We start from the raw sequence: 13,165 nt of genomic DNA on the forward strand, positions 1-13,165 counted from the left end.
TCTCTTTCCTTTTAGGGTGGGATGAAAGAAAACAGGGATGTCAAACTCTTGTTATTTCATGGGCCACACGGCCCAATTTGAAAAGGATGTGGGTCTGATAAGATAAAATAAGCTAAGATAGACTTTATTAATCCCACACTGGGGAAATTCCTGTGCTACAGCAGCTCAAAAGAAAAAATCTAAATAACACAAATACACATTAAGTAGACATAGGAGAAAAAATATACATAAAGAAAAATAGAATTAGTTATAATAACATATTTACACAATAAACACCCTTATATAAACTGACAGTATATAAACACAGATATACAGATGAATAGAGATGATATATTGCACAGTTGGAGGTAACAAAGAGTGATAAATAAATAAATATGCATAGTGCAGAATATTGTCCAGTGATGGTGGCGCTGAACGTTATATTCCTTGACCCCTAAAAGGTGCTGTTAACACACCAAGCACAGTGGCTTCCCATTTACCTCTGTGAAGAAGTGTGTCCACAGAATGTATTATTTTATTAAAACATTTAAAGGGATAGAAATACCAGACAAGGGGGTACCACAGATAGAAAAACAGGGACGTAACCTCCACACAGCAAGGAAAATTATGAGTGAAACGCGAACTAATTCTGATTGTTGTCTGCCGTGCTGTGCAGTCCCTCCTCGCGTGGAGCTGGGCGTCGACATGAAGAACCTGATCGTGGTGAAAGCCGGCGAGAACGTGGCCCTGGACGCGACGGTGTTCGGGAAGCCGCTGCCCAAGGTGAGCTGGAAGAGAGACGGAGTGCCTCTGGTGCTCATCGAGGGGATGAAGGTCTCCCAGAAGAAACACATCCACATGCTGGAGCTCTTCGCCGTTACCAGGAAGGAGTCCGGAGACTACACCATCATCGCTGAGAACAGCAACGGATCCAAGTACGCCAGCATCAAGGTCAAAGTGCTCGGTAAGTTACATTTCATGTCCCTTTATTGTAGTATTTTTGCTAATATTACAGTATGTGCACAGATACGCTAAGAAGCTAATCTCTCACTCTTAATTCAAGCGTTTATTTTGTCCCGTTTCATTATTGTAATGCTCTTTTTTACCTGTTTGAATCTTACAAGCATTACTGTTTATTGAAGAAACTATCGTTTCTGTCCCTCTGGACCTTCATCAAGAGTATTGTCCTTTTGGAGTTGGAAATGTAGTGCAACGTTTTTGGAAAAGTATTTGGAAAATACTCTTGACGAAGGTCCAGAAGGACCGGAACATTAGTATCTTCAATAAATGGTAATGCTGCAGCAATAGCAGAGCGCGGGATCTTCCTTTTTACAACATGATATTTTCCAACACAGAAGAAGAATTGTTAGCTGTGCAAATTGTTTCTTCATAAAGATTGCTTTTATTGTGTAAATAAAGAAGATTTTCTGATTTTGTATTCTTGAAAGGTGCTATATACATATGTACACCTTACTTACTTTACTTACTTACTTCCTCACTTCCTTACTCTTCTCCCTGCAGACAAACCCGGCCCTCCGGCCTCTGTGAAAACTGCCAAGGTGTTTGCCGACCGCATCAAGCTGCGATGGGAGCCCCCACTCGCCGACGGCGGCTCTGAGATCACCAACTACATCATCGAGAAGCGCGAGACGAGCCGGCCCAACTGGGCGCTGGTCACCGCCAACATCAGCGGACACAGCACCGACTGCTCGGTGGAGAGACTCATCGAAGGACACGAGTACCAGTTCAGAGTCAGCGCTGAGAACCAGTATGGTGTCGGTGACGCACGCATGACCGAACCCGTCATGGTCAAGAACCCGTACGGTACGTTCACACCACTAAACCACAGGATACTGACAACGCTTTCCTGCACTGAGGCTCGTTTGAAAAATACCAAATACAGTAAAAAAAAGAAACATTTCCACATGAACTTATAGTCTTACTCACTAGTGAAACTTTCTCAGACATATCTCTACAAATACATGATAAAAATCTGAACAGGGAGCTGTGGATTTTTGCAAATCTCACTCCAGGCTGTAGGTGGAGCCAGAGGAGATAGATTTATTTTTAAATGACCTGCTTCATGTAGTTCTACTGGAACATAGGGTCAGTTTCAGCAAATATGACAGAAAGGTAGTTTTATAAGACTTACCTACTGCATCTGTAACACATTTCACTGTATTTACTCAATACATGTGCTTGATTTTGAACACTTTTAGACGGCACATTTTGCTTGTTGATGAGACACTGATGGGAGATTATCCTGACCTTGTTTTAACCCAAACCTAACCCTGCAGATGTTCCCGGTCCGTGCGAGCCGCCCGTCATCACCAACATCACTAAGGACTCCATGACGGTGAGCTGGAAGGCCCCGGCCAACGACGGCAAGGCCACCATCCTGGGCTACATGGTGGAGAAACGCGAGGCCACGGAGCTGGCCTGGGTCAAGGTCAACCGGCGACCCGTCATCGACAGGACCATCAAGGCCGTTCAGCTGACCGAGGGCTCCGAGTACGAGTTCAGAGTCATCGCCATGAACAAGGCCGGTCTGGGCAAACCCAGCGACGCTTCCTTGGCCGGGCTGGCTGTCGACCCCGTCTGTAAGTCTCCGCTTCAAACAGACAACCAGAAGGCTTTTTGGATTATCTTTTATTCAATTCAATGTATCGTGGATTTTCTTGGGTGCTGATGATGAATCAAGACTGAGATGAAGCGGTGATAAGAACTTTATTTAAATCAATAAGGTTCTGAGTTGTGGCCGGGTTAGCTCAGTTGGTAGAGCGGGCGCACATATGTAGAGGTTTATTCGTCGACGCAGAAGGTCCAGGGTTTGAGTCCAACATGTGACGTTTCCTGCATGTCTCTCCCCTCTCTCTCCCCTTTTATAGCTCAGCTGTCTTATCCATTAAAGGCAGAAATGCCCCCAAAAAAATATAATAATAATAAGGTTCTGAGTTCTTACCTTCTGCAGACATTCAGCTGAAAACCAGAGCAAGTGATAATATACATGCAGTAATCCCTTCTTCCTATCTTAGCACTCACCACAGATAAACAATTCATCAGAAATTAATTAGACAATGTCTAATTGTCAATTTGTCAATGGCCAAAAATCCTGTTTTTCTCAGCAGCTCTGTTTGACGCGGCTCGGAAAGTACGGTGTAATTTTGCTCAGGTTTTACCAGACTCCTGACTTTAGTCTTTGCACAGAAGTTAGGATACAAAAGTTCATGCAGACATTAAAGAACATTCATTTTAAAATATATATCTATACTTGTGGTTTTCTACAACATAATCCCCCCTGTTGAGACTCTAGTCATGACAAGTAGTTATATATTTGTGAGATAAAAGTAAAAAAATATGAAACACATTTTTTAGAAACATAATAACACCAAATGTGTCCCTCCACTTGTCCAGATCCTCCCGGCCCCCCTGCCTTCCCCAAGGTGGTTGACTCCACCAGGACGTCCGTCAGCCTCAGCTGGACTAAACCGGCGTACGACGGCGGCTGCGAGATCATCGGCTACCTGGTGGAGTGCAAGCGGGTGGACGCCGAGCACTGGACCAAGTGCAACATCCCCAAAAAGCTGCAGGCCACCAAGTTCCTGGTGACGGGCCTGATGGACGACGCCGAGTACCAGTTCCGAGTCATCGCTGTCAACAAGATCGGCTTCAGCGAGCCCAGCGAGGTCCCTGGAAACCACATGCCCAAAGACATTCTGAGTACGTACTTTTATTCTTTTTTGGGCTTTTATTTTGATAAATAACCTTTATGCATTAAGGCATTAAGCACCTTCCCTTTTATATCACTGAAATAATCATGTTTAGTACATATACTTCATGAATCATAATATAATTAGCAGACATAAGATAATTAAGACAACCTAGCTATGCAGCTAACGTGTTAGAAACCTGCTGTGGCCTCCACACATTATCACAAGAAAAACATATGAAAACATAGATCACTTGTTATATGGCAGTTCTATTTCATCCTTACTGACCGCCAGAGGCAGTGCTTAACACTGACTATATTCTGTGTCTCGTAACAAGAACTTTGGCGATCATCCAGGATTCATAGAACCGTAGTTACATTCGTAACTTTCGTTATTTTTTAATTGAAATTCCTAATGCTAAAAGAGACAGAAAACTGCCATAAGGACATAGACAGATAGAGTAAAGAATGCAGGGACTAACAGATGATATGACGTAAAGTCATGATTAATAACCTCAGGCACACAGACTCTGTGGCGGCAGGATCTTTCCACTGAATTTTATCTACACAAAGCAGAGAACAGTCCGCTAAATTCCACAAATCTTCATTCTGCTTCACTGCTGATAACTGTAAAGAAAATCCTGCAGATTCCGTTTGGTTTTTGTTAATAAATAATCTTGTGTCTGCCCTGCAGTTGCTCCTGAAGCCGAGCTGGACGCCGACCTTAGAAAGGTTTTGGTTCTCCGAGCCGGCGTCACCATGAGGCTCTACGTCCCTCTGAGGGGACGCCCGGCGCCGAAGGTGACGTGGTCCAAGGTGGACGCCAACCTGAAGGACAGGCAGGTGCTGATCAAGACGTCGGAGTGGGACACCCTGCTGATGATTGAGGACATTAACAGATACGACGCTGGCAAATACGCCCTGTTGCTGGAGAACAGCAGCGGCTCCAAGACCTACACCATCGTGGTCAAAGTGCTCGGTAAGACCAAATCTGCCAAAAAGCAAGTCAAAATCAAGTCTGTTCTCTTATTTTACAGTCTACGCAATGAACTGCAACACACTGAAATGTAGTTATTGAAACTATGGCTGAATAGATTGTCTAGAAACGTTCCCTTTTTACCCGGATTTAGTCACATTTAAATCTTGTTTTCCGGATGTCTTTTCACCAAATCTGTGCTTCAGTTTACAAATGTTCTGAGCCAGAAACATTGACTCTTGTCCCCCCTCAGATTCTCCCGGGCCACCCATGAACCTGATTGTGAAGGAGACCTCCCTAAGCCACGCCACCATCACCTGGGACGCCCCGCAGATTGACGGCGGCAGCCCCGTCAAGAGCTACATCGTAGAGAAGCGACTGGCCGAGAGAAAGGCCTGGACCTGCGTGGAGGCAAACTGTCACAAGATCTCTTTCCGAATCCCCAACCTGGAGGCGGGACAGGCCTACTGCTTCCGAGTGCTGGCTGAAAACGCCTACGGCATCGGAGAGGGCTGCGAGACGGCCGGCAGCGTCCGGGCCTCAGGTAGCCACAAGTCACTGTTATTGATTTATCAAACAACAGGGTACAGTACAGAAGATTTAGAGATTATAATAAGGATTATTTTAGAAACAAATGAGTCACAGGAGCGATGTTAGAGGCAGCTTAATTTATACAGCAAACTTCAGCAACAAGGAATTTTAAAGTGCTTTACATAACACATTAAAGAGCAGTTATAAACAAACTTTTGTTAAAGTGAATATAAAATAAGCTAAAATGGAATAAGACAGGTATGAAATACAGGAATAAAAGTCACAGTTACTTAAAATAAAAAAGATCAGCATCAAACAAAACTCTTCAGCCCTGATTTAAAAGTTCAGAGGGGATAAAAATGTTCAAATGTGAGCATTGTACTTTGGCTTTTTTTATGTATTTCTCTGTAAACTTGTAACTTCTAATGTTAAATGTGCTGTAGGTAGGATTGTGAAGATCCAGGACTTAGCCAAAAAAATAAAAAATCGACAACTTCTCAGTCCCTCCCCCCCTTTCTGCTAAAGCCCAAAACTGTCTCCTAAGCCCCTCCCCCCACAAGGGAGAATGAATGCGTGTGCATGAGCAGTGATTGACACGCAGTTAGACACCCCCCCTGGACCTGATTGGTGCATCTGAACAGGGAGCTGTGGATTTTTGCTAATCCCACTCCAGGCTGTAGGTGGAGCCAGAGGAGCTGGATTTATTTTAAATGACCTGCTTCACGTAGTTCTACTGGAACATAGGGCCAGTTTCAGCAGATATGACAGAAAGGTAGTTTTATAAGTCTTACCTACTGCACCTTTAATGGTCAATAAAACATTTAAAAGATCTGAGAGTTGCAGCAGACCTGCAGTTTTCAGGGAGTGTGTTCCAGATACGTGGTGCATAAAAACTGAATCTACATGACTACATTGAACAAATTCAACATAATCCAAACGTTGGGTCTTAACTAATCTGTTATCTTCCTTCAGAGCAACCTGGTCCAGTGACGGACTTCAAAGCCCTGAAGACCACCAAGGACTCGATCGTCCTGGGCTGGAAGAAGCCGCTGAGCGACGGCGGGAGCCACATCAGCGCCTACATCCTGGAGCAGAGCGAAGGCGAGGGCAAGTGGAAGCAGATCATGAAGGGCAAGAACAACACGCACACCCTGGACGAGCTGACGGCGGGCACGGAGTACGGGTTCAGAGTCAAGGCGCTCAACGAGTCCGGAGAGGGACCGCCCACAGAGCTCGCCGTCATCGCCAAGGACCAGTTCGGTAAGCAGTCATTACTATATCAGTCATTATGCTTCCTCTTCTTCTTCTTTAGTTTTGGCCTATGTTTTTTTTTTTTTTTTGGTTGGCAAACACGTCACCAACTGGAATGGAGCATTAACTTGCAATCTAGGAGCAATGATTCGCCAAACCTGCTTTTCCTAAGGCCTATATAAAAGAGACTTCAGATACAGTATTAGGGGACCACTAAGGTCTATATAAAAGATACTTCAGATACAGTATTAGGGGACCACTAAGGTCTATATAAAAGAGACTTCAGATACAGTATTAGGGGACCTCTAAGGTCTATATAAAAGAGACTTCAGATACAGTATTAGGGGACCACTAAGGTCTATATAAAAGATACTTCAGATACAGTATTAGGGGACCTCTAAGGTCTATATAAAAGAGACTTCAGATACAGTATTAGGGGACCACTAAGGTCTATATAAAAGATACTTCAGATACAGTATTAGGGGACCTCTAAGGTCTATATAAAAGAGACTTCAGATACAGTATTAGGGGACCACTAAGGTCTATATAAAAGATACTTCAGATACAGTATTAGGGGACCACTAAGGTCTATATAAAAGAGACTTCAGATACAGTATTAGGGGACCTCCAAGGTCTATATAAAAGAGACTTCAGATACAGTATTAGGGGACCACTAAGGTCTATATAAAAGAGACTTCAGATACAGTATTAGGGGACCACTAAGGTCTATATAAAAGAGACTTCAGATACAGTATTAGGGGACCACTAAGGTCTATATAAAAGAGACTTCAGATACAGTATTAGGGGACCTCTAAGGTCTATATAAAAGAGACTTCAGATACAGTATTAGGGGACCTCTAAGGTCTATATAAAAGAGACTTCAGATACAGTATTAGGGGACCAGTAAGGTCTATATAAAAGAGACTTCAGATACAGTATTAGGGGACCACTAAGGCCTATATAAAAGCATCCAAAGAGCACCATGTCATGGGACCTTTAAAAGATAACTGAAAACACAATTTTATTTAAAAGATGTTAAAAACAACAGCTTACTTTAGTTTATTTAATTCATTCTTTTTTTGTTTTGAAATAAAATGATATACGGTATGTAAAATTTTGGGAGAAAATAAAATTATTGTTTCCAGATTCAGTTTTTTAAGCAAACTCCTTTTGGATTTCAGTGGCGCCTGACTGCAACCTGAGCGCTCTGCACGACGGCTGCTGCACGGTGAAGGAGGGCAGCACCACGCGCATCAACATCCCCATCACCGGCGTTCCCCTCCCGACCGCCACCTGGAAGAAGGGCGACACAGGCATCGGCGACACGGGCCGAATGTGCGTGGAGGCGTCCCACGGCGTCACCACCCTCCTGATCCGAGACTGCCAGAGAACGGACGCCACCACCTACACCATCAACGTCAGGAACAGCGGCGGCGCCAAGGACTGCAAGTTCAAGCTGGTGGTGGTCGGCAAGCCGGGCATCTGCACCGGGCCCATTAAGTTCGACGAGATCACCGCCGATGGCATCACGCTGGAGTGGGGGCCGCCCAAAGACGACGGCGGCGCCGAGGTGTCCAACTACATCGTGGAGAAGAGGCGGACGACGGACAGCAAGTGGGCCACGGTGGCGTCGGCCATCCAGAAGACCAGCATGAGGGTGATCCGGCTGCACGATGGAGTCGAGTACATCTTCCGAGTGTTCGCTGAAAACAAGTACGGCATCGGAGAGTACCTGAGGTCGGACCCCGTCATCGCCCAGCATCCATTCAGTGAGTACCACGAACTAACATATGCTACATGAATGGTTACTTTTAATATATATAATTTAACTCCTGATCGTCCTGAGAAAGACAGAGAGAGAGAGAGAGAGAGAGAGAGAGAGAGAGAGAGAGAGAGAGAGAGAGACAGGGAGAGGGAGAGAGGTAACCACCAATACTAAACATTACTGTTTTCCAAGCAGAGCAAAGATTTTCCCCATGTATTTTGTCTGTGTATCTGTTAATAAGACTTATTATATATAACTATAACGATAACGATAACGATTATTGTCTTTGTTGATTGATTAATGTGTGGATCATTTACTGGATGAATGGATGAGTTGTTCTGTCTCTAAAAAAATGGATCGGTGTTTCCCAAAGTTCCAAGATGACGTCCTCAAATGTCTCGTTTTGTCCACAACTCAAAGATATTCAGTTTCCTGTCCCAGAGGAGAGAAGACACTAGAACATATTCACATTTAACGAGCTGACATCACACAATTTTACCTGTTTTTCATAAGAAATGACTCAAAAAAATGTATCTATTATTAAAATAGTTGGCGATTAATGTAATAGTTGACGACTTATCGATTCATCTTTGCAGCTGTAGATTAATAACATTTTGGCCTGAGGCAGTCACATGTCTTATACAGTCTGTCTGTTACTAGTTAGTATCTCTAACTAAGACTTAGTATCTCTAGTGTCAGAGTAAACTTCTGAGTCTTCAATGTTTCCAAAATCAATCCACAAACATTTTTTTATTAAAAAAGTACTGAACTGTTCCCTTGTGAAGATGATATACATTGTCAATTCAAAAACACAATGGATCTGCATGGAAAAAAATTTAGCTTTATTCAGTTTATACATTTTTGTAAGTCTTTCTTAAATAGTGACCCAACCTGCAATATACAGAGAGAGAGAGAGATTTTTATAGAAAACAGATTAAAATACACATTTTACACAGTTTAATGAACTTTATTGAATTCAGTTTTTCTGTTAAGGGACAAAGTTTGAATGCAAATTATAGAAATTAATACTGTTACACGTGAAAGACATCATGAAGACAGAGTAAAGCGTGATCAGGTATTTTACAACTCTCTGTGCTTTATGTATGTCTTACCTCCTTTCCTAACCCTCGTCTCCTTCTCTGATTCATCCAGATGTGCCCGAGGCACCTGCTCCTCCAGAAATTGTGAGCATGCGCCACGAGTCGGCCGTCTTGACTTGGGCTGATCCAAAGGACAACGGTGGCTCCACAATCACTGGTAACAGACTGGGATGGACATCAGCTTGTTGTTAAAGGAAGACGCTGACTTATTGGGACTTTGTCTTATTCAGCGTATCCCCCAGAGTTAGATAAGATCTCGCAGAACTCCAGGCGAACTCTCTGCTCCTCACCACGGGGCTTCTCAGGTGCTACGAGCAAGTCACTCCGCCCAAGTAGCAGAAGTAGCAGTGCTTCGCCTTCTGAGAATATAGTTCCCCGTATATGTATACGGTTAGAAGATGGCTGTGACCTTGTTATTTGTTATTTTATTCACGCTGTGACTATACAAATCACAACGTGTAAATAGGAAAATGGTGGCGTTATTTTATTTTATTTGGAGCAGTAGGCTAGATCTACCTCCAGGATCTGTGCTAAGCTAGGCTAGATGGAGCCAGTTACCTCCAGGATCTGTGCTAAGCTAGGCTAGATGGAGCCGGTTACCTCCAGGATCTGTGCTAAGCTAGGCTAGATGGAGCCGGTTACCTCCAGGATCTGTGCTAAGCTAGGTTAGATGCAGCCGGTTACCTCCAGGATCTGTGCTAAGCTAGGCTAGCGGTGGGATGCGACAGACAGAGTTACAACACGCACGGAGATGAGAAGGGTATGTATGGACTTATCTAACTCTGGGTGATACGGGGAATGAGATAAAGTCCCAATAAGTCGGCGTGTTCCTTTAAGTCTGAGCTAATGGCAATCATCATGACCAAGTGATTTTGTGTTCTCCGCAGGATATCATGTGGAGTTTAAGGAGAGGAACAGTCTGATGTGGAAGCGGGCCAGTAAGACTCCTCTGAGAGTGAAGGAGTGCAGAGTCACTGGCCTGATAGAGGGACTAGAGTACGAGTTCAGGGTGATGGCCATGAATGCAGCCGGCCTGGGAAGGGCAAGTAAGGTCACCGAGGCTCTGGTTGCCCTAGATCCCATTGGTGAGTTCACTGCTTTTTTTTGACCAAAGAATGATTCTGCAAGTCTCCAGTTTTAATATTAAATATCAGGCTTGGGTGTCAGTTTTTTTCTGACACAGGCGCTTAAACGATACTTTTAAAATGGTGTCTGTGCCTAAAAAGTGCCTGAAACAATACTTTAGAAAAAGAATAAGATCCATAATAATCACTTATGATGCAGCACAGATCTTTCAAAGCGGTGCTGGAGTATTCTGGCACTGACATCTGCGTTGTTATTCAGTCGAGTAGATAACGTGCCAAATTGACACCTGGTTTCGTTACCCAACACTACTAAATACTTAAATAGATAAATGCTATTTTTAAAAGCATGTCTCGTGTTTTTGGTGTGTTTTGACGCATCTACTTTGCGTCCTGTTAGATCCTCCCGGTAAGCCTGAAGTGATTAACGTCACCAGGACCTCGGTCACTCTGATCTGGACCCCTCCCAAATATGACGGCGGTCACAAGCTGACTGGCTACATGGTGGAGAAGCTGGAGGTTGACGGCAAGGCCTGGATGAAGGCCAATCATGTCAACATCCAGGGATGTGCCTTTACCGTCACTGACCTGACGGAGGGATCTCAGTATCAGTTCAGGATCAGGGCAAAGAATTCTGCCGGGGCAATCAGTGTTCCTTCAGAGCAGACTGAGCTTCTGACCTGCAAGGATGAGTACGGTAAGCTGAGCAGTGAACTTATTTGGGTAGTTCAGCGGTTATATGTGCTTATTTGTATACATTTCCAGAACAGATATGTGAACATTGGATAAAGCCAGGTTCAAACTTCTTGTTTTATTTCGTTGACATATTACACTCTACTTGAAGGTCTCTACATAAGAGTGACATGACACTGTCATGAACGTGTCATAAACATTATAAACAAGTCATAATCTACAGACAAAAATAGACAAAGTGTAGTAAAATAAACACCAAAGTGTATATTTTGAAAGCTTTTTTCACCACAAGTCTGAAAGAAGACAAAATAGTCCAAAACCTAAATTATGTTTTTGTGTCTTGTGGGTGAAACATCCTTAAAATATTTCATCAGGTCTTCAAGGTCATATCGTCTTGAATTTAAATTGATGAGGTCTGTAGACAATTATAAGGCAACTTTCTTCTGTCTTCTCTGCAGAACCCCCGACCATCACTATTCACCCAGACATGAAGGACGGTGTATCAGTCAAGGCCGGTGACACCATTGTGATCTCAGCCTCCAAGATTGTTGGCAAACCTCCACCCACTGCTGTCTGGTCAAAGGGAGGCCGAGAGTTAAAGAGCTCTGACGTCGTTACCATCACCAGCACTCCCATCTCCTCCACTCTGGCTATCAAGTATGCAAGCCGGAAGAACACAGGAGAGTACGTCATCACCGCCAGCAACCCCTTTGGCATTAAAGAAGAACGTGTAAAGGTGAAGGTCCTCGATGTGCCTGGACCTCCAGGCCCCATCGAAGCCAGTGTCATTACAGCTGAGAAGTGTACTCTGACCTGGCTTCCACCAGAGGAGGATGGTGGCTTCTCCATCAAGTCTTACGTCCTTGAGAAGAGAGAGACCGGCCGCCTGCAGTGGACCAAGCTAGCTGAAAACGTCATGGACTGCAGATATGTAGCCGCCAAACTGATCAAGGGCAACGAGTACATCTTCAGAGTGTGTGCTGTGAACCAGTGTGGCACTGGAGACTCAAGCCAGTCTGGTCCAGTAAAAATGGTTGACAGTTACCGTAAGTTTAAGTTTTTTATATATGATTATAGTTGTATGATTAAAAAACATAATTGTATTTAAAAAAAAACATAATTAAATGGAAATAATTGAAATAGAAATTTCCAGATAATCATAGGATTATAAAAATCCTTTAACACCATATTTTCTAAATACCTATTCTGCACATTCCTATATTGGCATAATGATAGAATAACATTGACAAACATTAGTGTTGTTTTTCACAAAAAACACCCCCCTTCAGCCGCCAGGAGCAGCATCGATTAAAGTTGGTACTCTCTGCAGCCGAATTGAAGCAATTGCACGATGGTCATACAGCGCAGTGAAAATATTTCTTCTAAAACAGCACATTATATTTCACACTGCTAAGGGTACACCCATTTTGTGTGCATTAAAGCAGTTTGATGAGCTATCTGGCTCTGATAGTGTGTCTTTGCTGCTATAGAGATTAATGCAGTGCTGTAGAGATAGAAAGGGCTGATGTGTTATTGGCCCATCAGCGATAACAAAAGGATACACGCGTTTGGCCGTCAGACTTGGCAGTTATAGTTCTCCTAAAATGCCTGGTGTTGCTAGTGTTAAGGAGGATTTAATACTTCAAGGCAAATCTGACCAAAATGTTTCTGCATACTTTGTTTCCCCAGGCCCACCAGGTCCACCCTCAACTCCAGAGGTTGACAACATTAGTAGGAACGCTGTCACCATTTCATGGAAGAGACCAGTACAGGACGGAGGAAGTGACATTAGAGGATATTGTGTAGAGAGGAAAGAAAGGAGAGGAATGAGATGGGTGAGGGCCTGTAAGAGGACGGTCCCTGACCTGCGCTTTAAGGTGCAGGGCTTAAATGAGGGAACAGAGTATGAGTTTAGAGTCACTGCTGAGAACAAGGCTGGATTTGGGCAGCCAAGTGAGCCATCACAACCTGTGATTACCAAGGACATTGTCTGTAAGTAAAACTGAACTTATCATTTAATTATAAATTACATTTTAAAACACTAAAGTTGCATATGCAGAATTCAGAAAATACACATCA

At 43.6% G+C, this 13,165-nt stretch overlaps 1 protein-coding gene across 1 annotated transcript in view; it reads left to right on the forward strand.

The window, feature by feature from the left end:
- Positions 1 to 13,165, forward strand: part of LOC120569477 (titin-like) — a 123,873-nt gene that overhangs the window by 50,685 nt on the left and 60,023 nt on the right. Inside the window, 13 exon segments of the mRNA XM_039817336.1 lie at positions 656 to 943; positions 1,501 to 1,803; positions 2,277 to 2,579; positions 3,394 to 3,699; positions 4,383 to 4,667; positions 4,918 to 5,208; positions 6,168 to 6,455; positions 7,628 to 8,215; positions 9,364 to 9,468; positions 10,199 to 10,396; positions 10,794 to 11,090; positions 11,545 to 12,132; positions 12,776 to 13,078. Of these exon segments, the coding sequence (XP_039673270.1) occupies positions 656 to 943; positions 1,501 to 1,803; positions 2,277 to 2,579; positions 3,394 to 3,699; positions 4,383 to 4,667; positions 4,918 to 5,208; positions 6,168 to 6,455; positions 7,628 to 8,215; positions 9,364 to 9,468; positions 10,199 to 10,396; positions 10,794 to 11,090; positions 11,545 to 12,132; positions 12,776 to 13,078 (4,143 nt within the window).

Source organism: Perca fluviatilis, chromosome 12 (assembly GCF_010015445.1).
Source record: "Perca fluviatilis chromosome 12, GENO_Pfluv_1.0, whole genome shotgun sequence".
Classification (NCBI taxonomy): Eukaryota; Metazoa; Chordata; class Actinopteri; order Perciformes; family Percidae; genus Perca; species Perca fluviatilis.